This window comes from Pan paniscus, chromosome 3, assembly GCF_029289425.2.
Source record: "Pan paniscus chromosome 3, NHGRI_mPanPan1-v2.0_pri, whole genome shotgun sequence".
Classification (NCBI taxonomy): domain Eukaryota; kingdom Metazoa; phylum Chordata; class Mammalia; order Primates; family Hominidae; genus Pan; species Pan paniscus.
The window spans coordinates 79,887,476-79,906,349 of record NC_073252.2 but is presented as its reverse complement, the minus strand read 5'-3'; the positions used below and the strand labels follow the sequence as shown (position 1 = coordinate 79,906,349).

At 38.4% G+C, this 18,874-nt stretch overlaps 1 protein-coding gene and 1 long non-coding RNA gene across 3 annotated transcripts in view; one reads left to right on the top strand and one right to left on the bottom strand.

The window, feature by feature from the left end:
- The window catches only part of CNGA1 (cyclic nucleotide gated channel subunit alpha 1), an 84,805-nt gene that overhangs the window by 23,422 nt on the left and 42,509 nt on the right, over positions 1–18,874 (bottom strand). The window contains exon 1 of one of the 2 annotated variants that reach the window (XM_057302101.2): positions 15,873–16,158. The exons of the other annotated variant lie outside the window; for it this stretch is intronic. Coding sequence (XP_057158084.2) covers positions 15,873–16,077 — 205 coding nt within the window. The 5' untranslated portion in view covers positions 16,078–16,158. Of the gene's footprint in view, positions 1–15,872; positions 16,159–18,874 lie in introns of those variants that run through there. 2 annotated transcript variants of the gene reach the window in all.
- LOC130541442 (uncharacterized) overlaps positions 1–18,874 on the top strand; it is a 75,983-nt gene that overhangs the window by 40,372 nt on the left and 16,737 nt on the right. Inside the window, exon 2 of the long non-coding RNA XR_008955499.2 lies at positions 4,015–4,130. This is a non-coding gene — a long non-coding RNA (uncharacterized LOC130541442). The remainder of the gene's footprint in view (positions 1–4,014; positions 4,131–18,874) is intronic.

The following is an 18,874-nucleotide window of genomic DNA, read 5'->3' as shown; positions in this document are numbered from 1 at the left end:
TTTATAACTATCCTTTTCTGATAGTTAAGTGCTCAACGACTGTAATAGTTGTTAAATATTTTAGTATCACTTTTTCCTAATTTTATTACTTAACAGTTTTGTGTACATGGCTCAGTGACTCAATTAGGATATGAATTCTTGGAATCCAATAAAATTTCTTTTTCTTTGTTTCTTTCTTCTTTTCTTTTTTTTTTTTTTTTTTTGAGACAGAGTCTCACTCTATCACCTAGGCTGGAGTGCAGTGGTGCGATATCAGCTCACTGCAACCTCTGCCTCCTGGTTTTGAGCTGTTCTCCTGTCTCAGCCTCCCAAGTAGCTGGGATTACAGGCGCCCACCACCACGCCCGGCTAATTTTTGTATTTTTACTAGAAACAGGGTTTCGCCATGTTGGTCAGGCTGGTCTCCAACTCCTGACCTCAGGTGATCCGCCCCCTTCAGCCTCTCAAAGTGCTGGGATTACAGGCGTGAGCCACCGCACCTGGCCCATATAACAATTTTTTTAATGATTGGTCTATGCTATGAGAACAGATTATTACTAAGGTACAAAGTGGTGTTCCAGCTGCAGTTCCCTGCCTGAGCTATGCTGTTTCACACCTCTGTGCCTTTGCATATGCTCTCCTTGGGCTTCAAAAGTCCACTTCTCTTGAGTCCAAATAGGTGTTATCCATTGCTCAAGTCCAGGCCACTGACTCCTCGCCCTTGACCTAGGTAATTGCTTCCTTCTCTTCTCTGCCACTGCATTTTGTACATATTTCAATTATTTTCCACTTGCTAAATTGTGACACACACCATCTTCACAAGGCTACAACCTCCTCTGGAAGGGAGACTTTTGTAACCACAGCAGTGCTTGCACATGATAGGTACTCAAGAAATGCTTATGGCATGAACAAATATAGTTTTGTGTTTTAAAAAGCTATACTCATGAGACATTTCATTAGAAGTTATGAAAACTCACTAAATTTACAATGACTTTGAAATGGTTCTTAGGGCGACAGATATGGTGAATTGGCCCACATAACCCATTCTTCTCTCCTTCTAGTGTGCTTTCAGGATCTGCAAAAACTGGAAGAGCTAAAAATCTACATTACTGAGTCTGCTTTGCAGCTCAGATTCTGGATGGCATTTGCGGCACTTAGGTTTAGTCAATTAAATGCATTTGTATGAGATTTGGAAGGTAGAAGTGAGGTGAAGACAATGGATCTTCCATTTCTGCTATGGCTGCCAGCAAGAACGGGCAGGGACACGTTGGATATTCTGAGGCGGCTATCCCCGTCTGGTTACTAGCTTTCCTGGTGCCAAAGGAAGGGCATCCAGTTTATGCTGGAATGCATCTAGCAGGAGTAGGGTGACTGTTGTGCCAGGTGCAGTGGAAGTGGCTCCCATCTAAGGAAGTGCGTTCTTGAATAAACAGTTCCAGTGGGAGCTTCCTCACTGCCCACTTTCAGGTTACGAGAGAGGAAGAAACTTCCCTGCTGGCTAATTCTGGCATATTGTTCTGGGGTTATGCCTATGGTTCAGCCTAGAGCCCCAGCCCTTCTAATGACTTTTTGCATCTATTTCCAAGAATTAAACCTCTCTCTATTGAAAAAGGCCAGTGTACAATTCGGTTTCTGCAAATGAACAAATTCTTTTCCTGATTTTAGATACATGAAGTGCTGTAGAACATTGGAAATGGTTGCCAAAATGAGGGAAAGGAAGGGGAAGGAAAGGACAGAACGGGAAATGTGAAAGAAGAGGAAGGAAAAGGGAAGGAGGGAGTGTGGGAGAGGTGATAGGAGAAAAGCAGAGCACATTCCCAGACTTTTTGTTGCTATTGTTGTTGTTTGAAGAAAATTTAGGAGAAACATTAATGGTCAAACTGCCTTTTTTGCTGGCATTTAAATATCTACATTATAATAAATTCCAGAATTTACTGCAAATTTTTATTTTTTTATTTTTTTATTTATTTTTAGACCGAGTCTTGCTCTGTCACCCAGGCTGGAGTGCAGTAGCACAATCTTGGCTCACTGCAACCTCTGCCTCCCGGGTTCAAGTGATTCTCCTGCCTTGGTCTCCCAAGTAGCTGGGATTACAGGTGCATGCCACCATGCCTGGCTAATTTTTTTGTATTTTTAGTAGAGACAAGGTTTCACCATGTTGGCCAGGCTGGTCTCGAACTCCTGACCTCAGGTGATCCACCCACCTCAGTCTCCCAAAGTGCTGAGATTACAGGTGTGAGCCACTGCCACCAGCCTGCAAATTTTTATATTAGTCTAACCTTTCAAGATGATGAGAATATTGTCTCCTTAAATATATTCATGGATCTTTTACTGAAGTGAGCAAAAATCACACACTGAGCATGGTGGCTCAAACCTGTAATCCAAGCACTTTGGGAGGCTGAGGTGGTAGGATTGCTTAAGGCCAGGAGTTCAAGACTGGGCAACATAGCAAGATCTCCATCTCTACAAAGTAAAAATAAGAATAAAATATTAGCCCAGAGTGGTGATGTGCACCTGTAGTCCCAGCTACTTGGCAGGCTGAGGCAGGTGGATCACTTGAGCTTTGGAGGTTGAGGCTGCAGTGAGCTGTGATTGTGCCACTGCACTCTAGCCTGGGTGACAGAGAGTGACCTCATCTCTAAAAATAAAATTAAAATTAAAAATGGAAATAAGAAAATCACTGATATTTATGCCTCAAGTTCACAAGCACTAGAGGAAATTTGAAGAAAGGTGAGTTTAGCAATGATAAGAAACATCTTTATGCTATTTAAAAGATCTCCCACCAGATATAGAACTGAACTGACCAGATACAAACAGTATTAAGGTTTCAAAAATTCAGAAACCTTGATTAGCTTTGGCCATTCTCCTATGTTGTAAGCATTTGATAATGTATCAGATAGATGTGTTTGTAATTTTTTTTTTTTTTTTGAGATGGAGTCTTGCTCTGTCACCCAGGATGGAGTGCAGTGGTGGGATCTCAGCTCACTGCAGCCTCCACCTCCCGGGTTCAAGTGATTCTCCTGCCTCAACCTCCTGAGTAGCTGGGACTACAGGCGCGTGCCACCACGCCCAGCTAATTTTTTGTATTTTTAGTAGAGATGATATTTCACCGTGTTAGCCAGGATGGTCTTGATCTCCTGACCTCGTGATCCACCCACCTCAGCCTCCCAAAGTGTTGGGATGTGAGCCACCGTGCCTGGCCATGTTTGTAATTTTTATATACACCTCTGTTTAACAATAACTTTGCTCATGCTGTTCATTTTGCATGGAATTCTTGACCCTTTTTGTTCTCCCAGGAAAAATCCTATTTGGCCTTCAAAAATCAGTTCATATATTCCCTGTGTAAAGACATCAATGAGGCCAGGCGTGGTGGCTCACGCCTGTAATCCCAGCACTTTGGGAGGCCGAGGCAGGCTGATCACCTGAGGTCAAGAGTTCAAGAGCAGCCTGGCCAACATGGTGAAACTCCATCTCTACAAAAATACAAAAATTAGCAAGGCATGATGGCGGGTGACTAATCCCAGCTACTTGGGAGACTGAGGCAGGAGAATCATTGGAACCCAGAAGGTGGAGGTTACAGTGAGCCGAGATCGCACCATTGCGCACCAACCTGGGCAACAAAGCAAGACTCCGCCTCAAAAAAAAAAAAAAATACACGTAGATGATTACTTGGGCACAGAATCCAGCACACCCTCCTTTTTGTTCCCATAGTTCTGTACGTCTACCTCTCTACACACTGGCTACTACATGGGTACTGATACATCCACCTCCCCTGCTAGATTGTGAGCTCTTCGGAAAAGTTCATACAGGAGCTCTTGAACGTAATACCTGATAGTTACTAAAGCTTTTTAGCATTAAAGTGGAATCAACTCTGCACTAAGTTTTAACTGAGTACCTTAAACATAACTCATTATAATTATTTCATTTTTCATTTAAGTAATGCAGAAACATAAGTAATAAAGTTAAAGTTACAAATAAATTTAATTACAGAAATAAAATCACTTGCCATAACAGAATTACTTTGATTGTTTATAGAGAAATTAACAACATAAAGAAGAAAATGTTTGCGAAGAAGGTTTTATGTGATCAATCAACAAAGACATGAAGCATGGAGATTTTGAGAAAGGTCAGGAAACTATAGAGAAAGACAGGTATAAGTCACTGGGGAGAGAGTTGGTGGCAAATGTGGGTGCTGGTGCCCAACAGCCTCACAAAAACTATCATGTTTAATTAGAGGCAAAGGGAATATTATAGAAACTCAAAAGAAATGAGAAATCAATAACAACAACCAATGGTACACACTCATCTAAGAGCCTTTGGACCACCAAAAATATATCAGATTTAATTAGTCCTACTAATTCCATGTTCACTTTGGAAACTTGAAAACCTTGTGGCCTGAGTGTGCAAATAAAGTAAATTATCATTTTAAAAGTACATGGAGAAAAAAAGAAAACTCCACCCCTGCCTCACACCACCACAAAAATTAATTCAATATGGATCACAGACCTAAACACAAAAGCTAAAATTATAAAGCTTCTAGAATAAAACATAGGAAAATAGTCTCATAACTTTGGGGTAGGCAAAGTTTCTTAGAAAGGGCACAAAAAAGACACTCAATCTGAAAGAAAAAAAATTTTTTTAGACAGTCTCACTCTGTCACCCAGGCTGGAGTGCAGTGGCGCCATCTCGGCTAACTGCAACCTCCGCTTCCTTAGTTCAATTATCTTGCCTCAGTCACCGGAGTAGCTGGGATTACAGGCACCTGCCACCATGCCTGGCTAATTTTTTTGTATTTTTAGTAGAGTCGGGGTTTCACCATGTTGGCCAGGTTGCTCTCAAACTCCTGACCTCAAGCGACCTGCCCGCCTTGGCCTCCCAAAGTGCTGGGATTACAGTTGTGAGCCACCATGTCCAGCTCTAAAAGAAATTCGCGATGCATTGGATATCATCAAAAATTATAAACTTTTGCTTATCAAAAGACATATAAGAAGATGTAAAGGCAAGCCACAGATAATCATATTCACGGTACATTTATCTGACAAGACTTACATACATAATATTTATGAAATTTTATGCAAATCAACCATAAAAACAACCCAATAAAAATGTAAAAAAAAATCATCAACAAATCCTTCCTAAAAGAATATATAAAAATAACTAATAAGCACATGAAAATGTGCTTAACTCATCAGTCAACAAATAAATGCAAATTAAAACCACAAGATACTTTTTCACACCTAGTACGATGGCTAAAATTTAAAAGACCAACACCCCAAATGTCACACATGTCACTGGTGGGACAAAAGATTGTACAACCTCTTTGGCAAACTGTCTGGCAGTTACCTACAAACACACAACTACTCTGTTTCTCACTAATTTCAGTATATGTATTTACTCAATTTAAGATGGATCACTGACCTTAAACATAGAAGCTAAAATTATAAAGCTTCTAGATGAAAACATAGGAAAATATCCTCATGACCTTGGGATAGGCAACACTTCTTAGAGAGGGTACAAAAAAGACACTAAATCTAAAATAAATTTTTGATGCATTGGATATCATTAGAATTCCAATCTTTTGCTTATCAAAACACATATGATGAAATGAAATAATATGTATATAAAAACACTTGTACAAGAATGTTTTCATTAGCTATATTTATAGAAGTCCCAAACAGGAAGCAACCCATATTTTCATCAATAGAGGAATGGATAAACAATCTGGTTTAAAAAAACAATGAAATACTTTTCAGCAATAAATAGAAATGAACTCCTGATACTTCCAACAACATGGATGAATCCCAAAAACATGAAAGAAGCCAGATATAAGAGTATATGCTGCATGACTACATTTATATAAAATTTAAGGACAGGCAAAACATTGGTGATAGAAGTAAAAATAGTAGTTGTCTAAGGGGGGTGAAATTTACTGAAAAGGACAAAAGGGAACTTTCTGGAATGAAAATTGGGGAAGGTGGTTACATGAGTGTATACATAGATCAAAAGTCATCAAATTGTACCTTTAATATATTTGCATTTTACTTACAGTATGAAAATTTTAACCTCAATTCTTAAATACAAAAATATTTGCATCAAAAATATTAAGAAGTGCCTTGACCTTGGACTTCTCAGACTCCAGAATGGAAAAAAAGAAATTCCTTTTCTTTGTAAATTGCCCAGTTTCAGGTATTTCTTTTAAGCAACAGAAAATGGACTAAGATACATTGAGTTATCTCCTCCTTGAAGCTGTCTTCAGCATTCAAGGTGAAACATTAAAGATACAGCCCTGTCACATCCTTCCATCAAGAAACACAGGCTGCCTCTTGGAACCAGAGTCCCTTCCAGCCTCCCATTGAGTAAGGTTGGGGTTGGGGGCTGTGGAACTGTGCTTTTAAAACCCTCTTCTGTGGATTCTGGATTCTGCCGAGTAGTCAGAGCTGAGAACCAATGATCAGACACTAAATATGCTGTCCAGGCCAAGTGCCATGGCTCATGCCAGTAATCTCAGCACTTTGGGAGGCCAAGGAGGGCAGATCGCTTGAGGTCAAGAGTTCCAGACCAGCCTGGGCAACATAGTGAGATCCCCATCTCTACTAAAAATACAAAAATTAGTCAGGCATGGTAGTGCATGCCTGTGATCTCAGCTATTCAGGAGGCTGAGGTGAGAGGATCGCTTGAGCCTGGGGCGGAGTGAAGTTTGCAGTGCACTCCAGCCTGGGTGACAGAGCAAGATTCTGTTTCAAAAATAAAAATAAAAATACTGTCCAATGTGGTGGCCACCAGCTGTTGTAGCTACTGAGCACTGGAAATGTGGCTAGTGAGACTGAAGACTGGATTTTAAACTTTATTTAATTTTAACTATTTGAAGTGATAATAAAGTTATTAGGAGACTTTTAAGTGTGTTTGGAACAACTTGACTATGTGAACCTTCAATTTCAATTGTGAATTTTATAAATCTAAATATATAGATTGAGCATTTACTTGGAAATTTAACATGTGAATTGAAATGTGCTGGAAGTGTCTGAGTAAAAAAAGAATGCAAGATATCTCATTACTGATTTTTAAAATATTAATTATGGCCGGGCGCGGTGGCTCATGCCTGTAATCCCAGAACTTTGGGAGGCCAAGGCGGGTGGATCACGAGGTCAGGAGATTGAGACCATCCTGGCCAACATAGTGAAACCCTGTCTCTACTAAAAATACAAAAATTAGCTGGGTGTGGTGGTGTGTGCCTGTAATCCCAGCTACTCGGGAGGCTGAGACAGGAGAATCGCTTGAATCAGGGAGTCGGAGGTTGCAGTGAGCCAAGATCATGCCACTTGCACTCCAGCCTGGCAACAGAGCGAGACTCTGTCTCAAAAAAAAAAAAAAATTGATTACATGTTGGAATAATATGTTGGAAGTACCAGGTTGAATAAATATATTGTTGAAAATGAAAAAAAAGTATACGTTTTTAGTGATGCCATTCTTTAATGTAATAATTTACTTGACAATTTACTGGGTTCTTACTATATGCCAGACATAAAGCACTCTATTCAGGTAATTCTCACTACAAACTGTGAAGTAAATATTTCCTCAGGTTCTTACAGATAAGGAATCTGGAACTCAGAAAATGTACTTAATTTGCCAAGAACATATAGCCAGAATATATACTCAGTATAGTAGTTACGTGAACCAAAGTACATATGATGCCAAAACTCTACGCTTTTAACTTCTCGTTACACTGATTTCTAATTTCCCCCAAATTTTTGCACTACAGATGAGAAATCAAAAACATATTTAAATTTTAATATTAAAGTTGTCATAATTCTAGTATACCATTTCAATAATCCACTTTTAAATTTGAGGACCACTGAACCTCAAAGAGAAAAAATAAACCAAAGACTACGTATATTATCTGTTTAAGCAAACAACACTAATTTAGTGTCTTGACTGACAGAAAGAATTGATATGTTTAAAACATAATAGCTGAATTTTTTTTTTTTTTTGACACAGGGTCTTACCCTGTCACCCAGGCTGGAATGCGGTGGTGTGATCATGGCTCACTACAGCCTCAAACTCCTGGGCTCAAGCAGTCCTCCCGCCTCAACCTTCTGGGTAGGTGGGAATACAGGCACGTACCACCACATTTGGCTAATTTTTTTGTAGAAATGGGATCTCACTTTATTGCTCAGGCTGGTCTTGAACTCCAGACGTCAAATGATCCTCCCACCTTAGCCTCCCAAAGTGTTGGAATTACAGGCGTGGGCCATCGTGCCAAGCCAATAACTGGATTTTAAATTGAGTGATTTTGCTGGTATTATTTGGTTTATATTACAAGGTGTGATGGCCTTTGCAAAGCAGAATCATAGAAACCTAGAAGCAGTTATAATTTCAAATGTCACTTGAGCCAGGAATGCCGCTATCGTATTCCTGATAAATGATCACCTGGTCTCTTTTGGAACACTTCTGGTTGTGGGAACTTCCTGCCTTATGAGTAGCCTGTTCCATTGTTGGACAACTTTGTTCTTTAGGAAATTCATCTTACTTTCCTGAATAACATTTGCTTCACAAACTGTGGTGAGGATAAAATGAGTTAAGTGCTTAGCATTATGCCTGGCACATAGTAAGAGCCCAATAAATGACAATTTCTTCTATCAGTTTAATAAACATAATCCTCACGGTAGCATATACTTTTGAGTTACAATGAACTGTCAATCATGTCCACCCATTTATACTCTGCCCTGAAAGAGTCCAAGGCAGGACTGTCCCCATCTGTTCTTAGAACTTTTCTTGCCAATTCATAGGACTCTTAAGTAAATTAAAATGAAAGAAAAATCATTTGATATAGAAAAATGTATAAAATATACCTCATTATTGAAAGTAAAATCAATAATGACTTAAATTTTATAAAATGTTAAATATTCAAGTGAAGACAACAATAAATAATGCTTTCTATCTTACTCCAGTATCCAAACAATTAATGAAAATAACTAGCAGGCAGTAGCCAATAAATAGCAAATAAAGAATTTTTGTAATGTTTGTGAATGAACGTGTACCTATATTTTAAAACATAATTAAAGTAATTTTTACTGAGAAACAACTGCTTTCTAAGATGAGAAATTCTTCGCTGACTCCTTTTCAGCATCAGAATGAAGACATGACTATTCTGGTATATTTCCCCACATGCCAACTCCCTATTGTCATCAATGAACACTCTCTTTGGAGACCTCATGCCTTATGACTAGGGAAGGGAGAATATGTGATTATTTCATTCATCATAATACACAGAAAAAATTATATGAGTAAAATATTAAATAAGAACAGAAAATATAATTCTGATTGTCAGAACAAACTGAGCCTGGGCTTTGCTTAACCCTAAAGAAAAATGAGTCCTTCTCTTGTCCTATAATTTCTTGTTGGCCTAAGTGTTCTACTTGGAAATTTTTTTTATTAATCACTTTTAAACATACATAATCACTTTTAAAAATAGAAATTATAAACAGAAAAAGACATTTGAAATTTATAATTATTTATAAATATTTTCCCCACTTGTTTTATGGCTTTCTTTTTAATCTACCTCAAATTAATTTTGGTGCAAGGTATACAGTAGAGATTTAGCTTTATATTTTCTGAATGGATAGTCGATATTCTAATTAGCATTTAATCAATAATCAATAGACCATCTTTTCCCTACTGATCTGAAATGTTATTCTAAAACTGCCTTTCCAACTATAGAGATTTTGATGGAATTTGCATTAAAATCATAGAATAAATTAGGAAATTATTTTCCTTTACATTTTCAAAAATGTTTCAATGTATAGATTCTAAATTTTTATTAATTCCTACATGTTTTATATTTGTGTTCCTTTTGTCATTAGCTTGGTTTTCCCTTGATGTATATTAACTCTTTACTTTTGCTACGTCAGGAAATTATTTATTCTTATTTATTTTGAAACTGACCACCTTACTGGCCTTTACAAAATTTTTTTCTAATAGTTTTTGTATTAATTAATTTCTGTTTTTTCAATACAATTATATTACTTACACAAAATTATTTTATTTCCTCTTTTTAAGAAGCATTTAGTTTTAATGTCTAATTGCCTTGACTAAAACTTCCAGAAGATAATACATAATAATGTTGATATTCTGTTATAACTATCTTAACGGATATCCAGTATGGTCCTTGGCTTTATGAAAATGCCTCTTGATTTTCATTCTTAAGCATGGTGTTGACCATTAGTTTGAGGTAGATGTTTTATTCATGTTAGGAAGTTTCCTATGTTGCCAATTTTTAAAATATTAGAAATGGGAATTAATGTTGAGTTTTATTAAAGTCTCCTTTGCTCTCATAGAAATAATCATATTTTCCTGTGAATATTAATATGGTGAACTATATAAATAATTTTAACACTTCTATGATAAACACTTCTTGGTTATGATAAGTTATTCTTTTTTTTTTTTTTTGAGACAGAGTCTCACTCTGTCACCCAGACTGGAGTACGGTGGTGTGTTCTCAGCTCACTGCAACCTCCACCATCTTGGTTCAAGTGATTCTCCTGCCTCAGCCTCCCGAGTAGCTGGGATTACAGGTGCCCGCCACCAGGCCCGGCTAATTTTTGTATTTTTAGTAGAGATGAGGTTTCACCATGTTGGCCAGGCTGGTCTCAAACTCCTGACCTCAGGTGATCCACCCACCTCAGCCTTCCAAAGTACTGGGATTACAGGTGTGAGCCACCATGCCTGGCCCTGATAAGTTATTCTTTTTATATGCTACTGGGTCCCAGCTGCTAGTATTTTATTTTGAACTTTTCCCATCTGTTTTTAAAGGTAAAATTACTCTGTAGTTTGAGAAAAAAATTTTAATAGTAATTGCTTATTCTTTTCATACATTTTTCAACTCTTGAGGTATCATAGGATCATAGGCAAAACATCTGAAAAGAACAGAAAAAAAATATTCTTTTAGGGACTTCGTTGCTTTACTGGTTTTCTCATGCATGAGTCTTTGAATTGAAATTTGTGAATCAAAGAGAAACAATTGCTTTGGAAAGCAAGATTCAGCTCTCATATTTAGCTGACTCACAAAAATTCCTCACTTAAGCGAGGATATAACAAAGTACACAAAAATATACCAAAGCAATGGTTGAGAAAATCTTATGGGTAATTCAGGCAAAACAAATATGGAACATGAACTGTGAATACATGGAAGCAGTATATTCTACTGATTGAAGTCATGCTCTAGCTTGGGTTCAAAACCTGGCTCTGCCACTTATTAGCTGAATGAACTCAAGTGAGATTTTTTTAACCTCATGGAACCTCAGTTTACACATTTGTGAACAGAATAATAATGCCTTCTTTATATAAAAGGGCAGAGAAGATATGCTGTGTACCCACTTACACACACAAACCCACACATAATTAACTATGTATTAGTGGTTCTTTAAATTTAGCATGCATATACTTGTGAAGCTTGTTTAAAATGCATATTACAGGGCCCTATTTGCAGAGTCTGAATAAGGTATGGGTAAGGCACATAAATCTACAGTTTTACCAAGCGCTATAAGTAATTCTGTTGCAAAGGATTCCTGAATCACACCTTGTGAAACATTACTCTGCATTATTTGCCTTTAGTGCCTTTGGCCTTTTCTGAATGCCACAAGTGGGAGACAGAAAATAATGGTTAGGAAAGGCTTCAAGGTTGCTGTTAACTGCTTGATATTTCAGATCTACAAATCTGAAACCTTTAGGATCAGTTCTTGCAAACAAAACTTACAAGCAACTATTATAAGTATATTTGTAACTTAAAATGAGAAATGTAGGTATAAATTTGAAAAGTAATCAATAAGATTCACAATAATAATGACAAAAAATAAGGAGAGAAACCAAATGTTGATTTCAACAAATGTAGAAATGCAGAAATGTAGAAAATGCATTTTCCAAAATTCAACACCCATTTATAACTAGAACTCTTAGCAAACCAGGAATAGAAGGGAACTTCCTCAACCCGATAAACAGCAAGTATCAAATAATCTACAGTTAACATTGGCCAGGTGTAGTGGCTCACACCTGTAATCCCAGCACTTTGGGAGGCTGAGGCGGGTGGATCACTTGAGGTCAGGAGTTGGAGACCAACCTGGCCAACATGGCGAAGCCCTGTGTCTACTAAAAATACAAAAATTAGCCAGGCATGGTGGCGAGCACCTGTAATCCCAGCTACTTGGAAAGCTGAGGCAGGAGAATCACTTGAACCCAGGAGACAGAGTTTGCAATGAGCCAAGATCTTGCCACTACACTCCTGCCTGGGCGACAGAACCAGATTCTGTCTCAAAAAACAAACAAAAAAAAAACAAAAAAAAAGAAACTACAGTTGACATTATACTTAATAATGAAAGACTGAACATTTTCCTCCTAAGGTCAAGAATAAGACAAGGATATTCTAGAAGTAGTCAACATTGCACTGGAGGTTCTAGCACTTGCAATAAGGCAGGAAAAAGAATACAAAGCATCTGAATTGGAAAAGAAGTAAAACTATTTGTTTGTAGATGACATAATAGTGTATGTAGTCAACCATAAAATAAATTCTTCAGAATCTAGAAAAAAATGATTAGAACAAATAAGTGAATTTAGCAAGGTCACAGGACTATAAAGTCAATGTAAAAATGAATTTTACTTATATGTAATAGCAAATAACAACTAGAATATAAAATGAAAATTTAAAATACCGCTGGGTGCAGTGGCTCATACCTGTAATCCCAGCACTTCGGGAGGCCGAGGCGTGTGGATCACAAGGTCAGGAGATTGAGACCATCCCAGCTAACACAGTGAAACCCCGTCTTTACTAAAAATACAAAAAATTAGCTGGGTGTGGTGGTGGGTGCCTGTGGTCCCAGCTACTTGGGAGGCTGAGGCAGGAAAATCACTTGAACCCAGGAGGTGGAGGTTGCAGTGAGCCTAGATCACGCCACTGCACTCCAGCCTGGGTGACAGAGCAAGACTTCGTCTCAAAAAAAAAAATACACTTGCCAAGCAATAAGTCTGTGCCCAACTTGATAAATAGCACACATGTACAATGCACAGAGTTCTCTGCCAGTTGGATAAGGAACAAATCCAAAGATGAGTATGCCCCCCAACTAGTAGTGTAGTAGAGGACTATAGGGGAACAAGCCAAGAGTACTAAAATGAACAAATATTTGGCATCTACAAGGGGAACTTAGATAATTATTTGTAATTGTCCATCATCCTTTCCCCAATTTCTGAGATATTTTGTTTAGAAATTAGTAGATATTTGTACAATGTCTTAAGGAAAATATGATTGTTGAAATAACAGATATTTTTTAATATTCTAGGGGAGTTTTTTTTTAATCTTTTTCAGCTGTATAATGAAAAGAGGTCCATGAAGAAGATGGAGTTGTACAAAGGTATTGAAGCACAGTCTTTCAATCAGGTGTGCTAACACAGTGAATCTAACACAGTGAATCAGAAATCAGCCAATCAGAAAAACGGCTAACATCAGGTGGTTCAATAGAGCGAATTTAATACAGAGCATTAGCTACAAAGGTATTAGTAATGTCAAACAGAGGACAGTGAGGAAACCCAGAGATTAACAATAATAGGACACTCCTACTGCCCCAAGAGCAGGAGACATAAATGCAAGAGGCTGCTTAAAGTTAGGAATGGCCCACAGGATCTGGGACTAGAAAGGGAGAGTCTCTCTGTTGGAAGAGAAATCATCATGGGAGACACCTCCTGAAACAATAAATTCAAGAGCAAACAGAAAATAAGGGGCCTGGGTAAGTAGGATTTATCAGGTGGAAATGGGGCAGGAGAAAGGCTTCCTATTCTAGGCAAATGGGAATTCATGAGTAAAGATATAGAGGCAGGAGATATTCCTATGGAATTCCTGTGGAAGCCCATCTGGAGAATAGAAATTAAACTGGTTTAATTTCTACACAGAGAGAAAAAGTAAGAAACAGGTCTGTGAAAGTAAGAGCACTGCATCAAAATAGAGGCTCATTCTTCTTTCTACATGAAATGAAGAGTCATTGAAGATTTTAAGGCAAGAGAATGACATCATCCCATGTTTACTTTAGGAAGACTAATATAGTAGTTTTGTGTAAGGTAAAGTGGATTAGATGCACTATAAATTCCTGCTATGGAGTTTCAACTTGGCTCTTAATACTGCTCATTAATCCTCTTCCTATAGCCACAGAAGCTTTTCCACGCCTTCTCCATTAGTGTCAGATCCCACTTCCATCTCCCACCCCCAGGAGACACCTCCTGCTTTAAGAAACTTTAGCCACACTGGTCCCTTCACCGAGACAAATTTCTGGAGGCATGAGCCATGCCCGAATCACTAGCCAGAACCCCACTCCTAGTAAAGTGATTTCCATAGAGCAGAAACACAGAGAAAATGGTTACTGAACTGATTCGGAGACTGGGAGAAATGAGAAAATTTTAGGAAACCAAACTCAGTTTTTTGTTTTTTCGTTTTTTTGTTTTTTTTAGATGGAGTCTTGCTCTGTCGCCCAGGCTGGAGTTCAGTGGCACAATCTCGGCTCACTGCAACCTCCACCTCCCGGGTTCAAGCAATTCTCCTGCCTCAGCCTCCCTAGTAGCTGGGATTACAGGTGTGCACCACCAGGCCCAGCTAAGTTTTGTATTTTTAGTAGAGACAGGGTTTCACCGTGTTGGCCAGGCTGGTCTTGAACTCCTGACCTCGGGTGATCTCCCCGCTTTGGCCTCCCAAAGTGTTGAGATTACAGGAATAAGCCACCACGCCCCGCCAAAACTAAGATTTAAAAAAAACTGCCTGGCGACTATAATCCTACCATCTTCCATCGTTCCTTCCATTCTTGCTTCTCGAGACAAAAATATTTATCAATACCTACTAGCCACAGGAAGTGTACTCGATGTTATGAATACAGATATTAACAAAATATATGATATATGCCTTCAAGAAATTAATACTACAGTGAATAAGACAAAAAGGATATATAATAGATAAGTAATACTTTTGAAGGAGGTTCTCAGTCAGGGTCCCAACCAAAAAGAAAGGCACACTCAAAATAATTCTGGAAGAGGTTATTTCCAAAGAGACTATTTACAAAGATGTTAGTATAGGGAAACCACAAAGGATGGTTGCAGTAACCTCGGGTTAGAAGTAGCCAAACTGTTAATACCACTGGGATCCAGGGACAAGAAGAGGAATTTAGTGTGGCCCTGGATAGAGGGGGAGTTATGCAGAATAACTATGAGGAACAGTGACTTAACGTTGAAGAACACAGCCAGCACAAGGCAAGCCCACGGGAACAGCATAGCTAGGGTACTCAATACCCTGATCTCACCACCACCTCCCCCAACTCCACAACTGACAAAATTATCTCCTGCTAGGATTACTGCTCACACCTGTAATCCCAGCACTTTGGGAGACTGAGGCAGGTGGATCACCTGAGGTCGGGATTTCGAGGCCAGCCTGACCAACATGGTGAAACCCCGTCTCTACTAAAAAAATACAAAATTAGTCGGGCGTGGTGGCGCATGCCTGTAATCCCAGCTACTCGGGAGGCTGAGGCAGGAGAACCACTTGAACCAGGGAAGTGGAGGTTGTGGTGGGCAGAGATTGTGCCATTGCATTCCAGCCTGGGCAACAAGAGCAAAACTCCATTAAAAAAAAAAAAGAAAGAAAGAAAACAAGATTTCACCGTTGTCTACTGAATTATTGCCCTTTCTTCTGCCACAGTCTCAATCTCCCTTCCTCCCTCCCTCTGCCTTTCTTCCTACCTCTGGTACCTTGTTATTTTTATATTTTATATACTATATAGTATTTCATCTATGGGACCTCTTTTTGGAAGGAAAAAAAAGGTATTGGAAATCCTTCAAAAATACAGTATGAGGCCAAGTGTGGTGGTTCACACCTGTAATACCAGCACTTTGGGAGGCTGAGGTGGGCAGATCACTTGAGATCAGGAGTTCAAGTCCAGCTTGGCCAACATGGTGAAATCCCATCTCTACTAAAAATACAAAAATTAGCTGGAAATCGCTTGAATCTGGGAGGTGAAGGCTGCAGTGAGCCGAGATCGCGCCACTGCACTCCAGCCTGGGCGAAGAGCGAGACTCCATCTAAAAAAAAAAATACAGTATGCTACCATTTGTAGGAAATATACATATATATGTAAATATCTATATTTGTGTGTGTGTGTGTGTGTGTGTGTGCTGTGCATAAAGGAGTGGGGAGAATCTCTCTGGAAAAATGCAACAAGAAAGTGGTAACAGTGATTGCCTCTGAGGAAGGGGAAGTATGGGACTTCCAATTGGGACTTCCAATTGGAGTGGAAGGGAAAATATCTTTCACTGTATATATTTTATACATTTTGAATGTTGTATCATGTAAATTAATTACTTAGTGAATATATATACTGACCCCCATTTCAAAATGCAAAACAGCATATCATTATATATGAATTATGAAATATTCATATATTCATTTTATATGAACTATAAAATATGAATTATATCATTCATATTTCTGCCACCAGGAATTAACAACTGTTGATTTCTGTCAAATTGGCTCTCAGTCCTTTTATGGCATGTGAAAAAAATAAAACTTTATATTTAAAGTTCTTTTAACAAACCGTGGCCAGGCACGGTGGCTCACGCTTGCAATCCCAGCAAACTTTGGGAGGCCAAGGCGGGCGGATCATTTGAGGTAAGGAGTTTCAGATCAGCCTGGCCAACATGGTGAAATCCCGTCTCTACTAAAAGTACAAAAATTAGCCAGGCATGGTGGCATGCGCCTGTAGTCCCAGCTACTGGGGAGGCTGAGACAGGAGAATCACTTGAACCTGGGAGGTGGAGGTTGCAGTGAGCTGAGATCATGCCATTGCACTCCAGCCTGGGCAACAGAGCAAGACTCTCTGAAAAACAAACAAACAAACAAACAACAACAACAACAAAAACCACTGTAACCTCCCAGTCCCTTCCCTATTTCCCTAGGAGCAGTCACTACTGTGAGTTTGGGGTATATCCTTCAGGGTAATTCTTCATCCTTTTACATACCTATGTAAGCTTCCATAACCAATGTATAGTTTTGCACATGTATTTTAAGTTTGCAAAGCAGTATCTTCCTCTATGCATAATTCTGCAACTTGTGCTTTTTTCACTTGAAACCATTTTGGAAATTATCTATGCTAATATACATAGAGCTGTTTCATTTTACAATATTGTTTATTAATATTCCAGCCTATAAATACATAATATTTTGTTCCCCTTTTCTATTTTTATTTCTTTCCTACTAATGAAGGATTGGTTGTTTCCATTTCTTTGCTCTTACTAACAATGCTGCAGTAAAAGTTCCTAGTCTTAGGAGACTAAGTCTCCTTAGTCACATGTGCAAGAGTGGTTCTCATGTATGTTTCCAGAAGTGGAACTGCTAGTTCTAGTTTCAGTTCACTAGAGCCAGCCAGATTGCTGCCCAAAGTTGCTGTACCATTTTGCATTCTGCTAGACCTATGGAAGTAGATCATTTTTTCCCATACCCTGACCAACATTTAATATTGTCAGATTTAAAAGTTTTCCTCAATCCGATGGGTGAGCATTTTTTACCCTACAGTTTTTGATTCACATTTACTAGTGAAGTTAGACAAACTCTCATGTGTTTATTAATCATTTGGATTTATTCTCTGTGAATTACATGTTTATATTCTTGGTCTGCTTTTTTGAGTTGAGTTCTTTAATTCATTCAACATTTAACACATATTTAAGAAATGCCTACTAGGTGTCAAGCATTATTATTGTCCCACAAGTAACTATGTACCACTGACCATGGTCCTCTATTAACTACAATTTAATTTTACCTTTCTGAAGCATAAAATTCTGCCATCTACTAAAGTCATTTGTGTACTTTACTAACCTGTAAATCCTGTAAGTCATTTCACAACAAATATTTGTTTACCAATTTATGGCTCACATATAGGTTGTATTACATCACCCAAGCAGTAAACTACTTTTGGATAAAATTACAAACTGAATTGAGAAATCCAGTCTGAAAGGCTGATATAGTACACAGACTTTAAAGCACCATCTTTTTTTTTTTTTTTTTTTTTTTTTGAGAGGGAGTCTTGCTCTGCCGCCCAGGCTGGAGTGCAGTAGCACTATCTCAGCTCACTGCAACCTCCACCTCCCCGGTTCAAGCAATTCTCCCACCTCAGCCTCCCGAGTACCTGGGATTAAAGGCACCCACCATCATGGCCAGCTAATTTTTATATTTTTGTAGAGATGGGGTGTGGGGATGGTTCACCATTTTGGCCAGGCTGGTTTGAACTCCTGACCTCAGGTGATCCGCCCGCCTCAGCCTCCCAAAGTGCTGGGATTACAGGCGTGAACCACCGCGCCCGGTCTAAAGCACCATCTTTAAACAAGGATAGTTATATAGTATGCAGCTCAGAGCACTCACACACCACTGAGGTATTACTTGAAGACAGCCAAAGATTATTCAACATGTAGAAGGCTTCCTGTATGCTAGTGGTTTCCAGAGTAGCATTCTGTGTGAATGCCCCTAAAGATTATTACAAATGATGCATTTGTTATTTACATATTATTTGCTATATTGAAATTTAAAGTAAAATATATACCTTTGTAAAATAAATGATGCTCTCTTCTTCATTAGTTCAAACTTTTTGTGAAGAAGGTATTCTAATCCACCAACCAGTTAACTTCGGGATGTGTAAAAAAAAAAAGTGCAGAAGAGTAGGCACTAAACTACATAGCTACCTCTGGACAGTAGTATTATATACTTCTGTTTTATATCAATTTTACAGAATGAACACATTAATTTTATAATAAAATGATATATTTCAATATTTTTTCTCATATTCTTCTGAACAACTTGAAGAAATGTTCATGATATATTGCTAAGTAG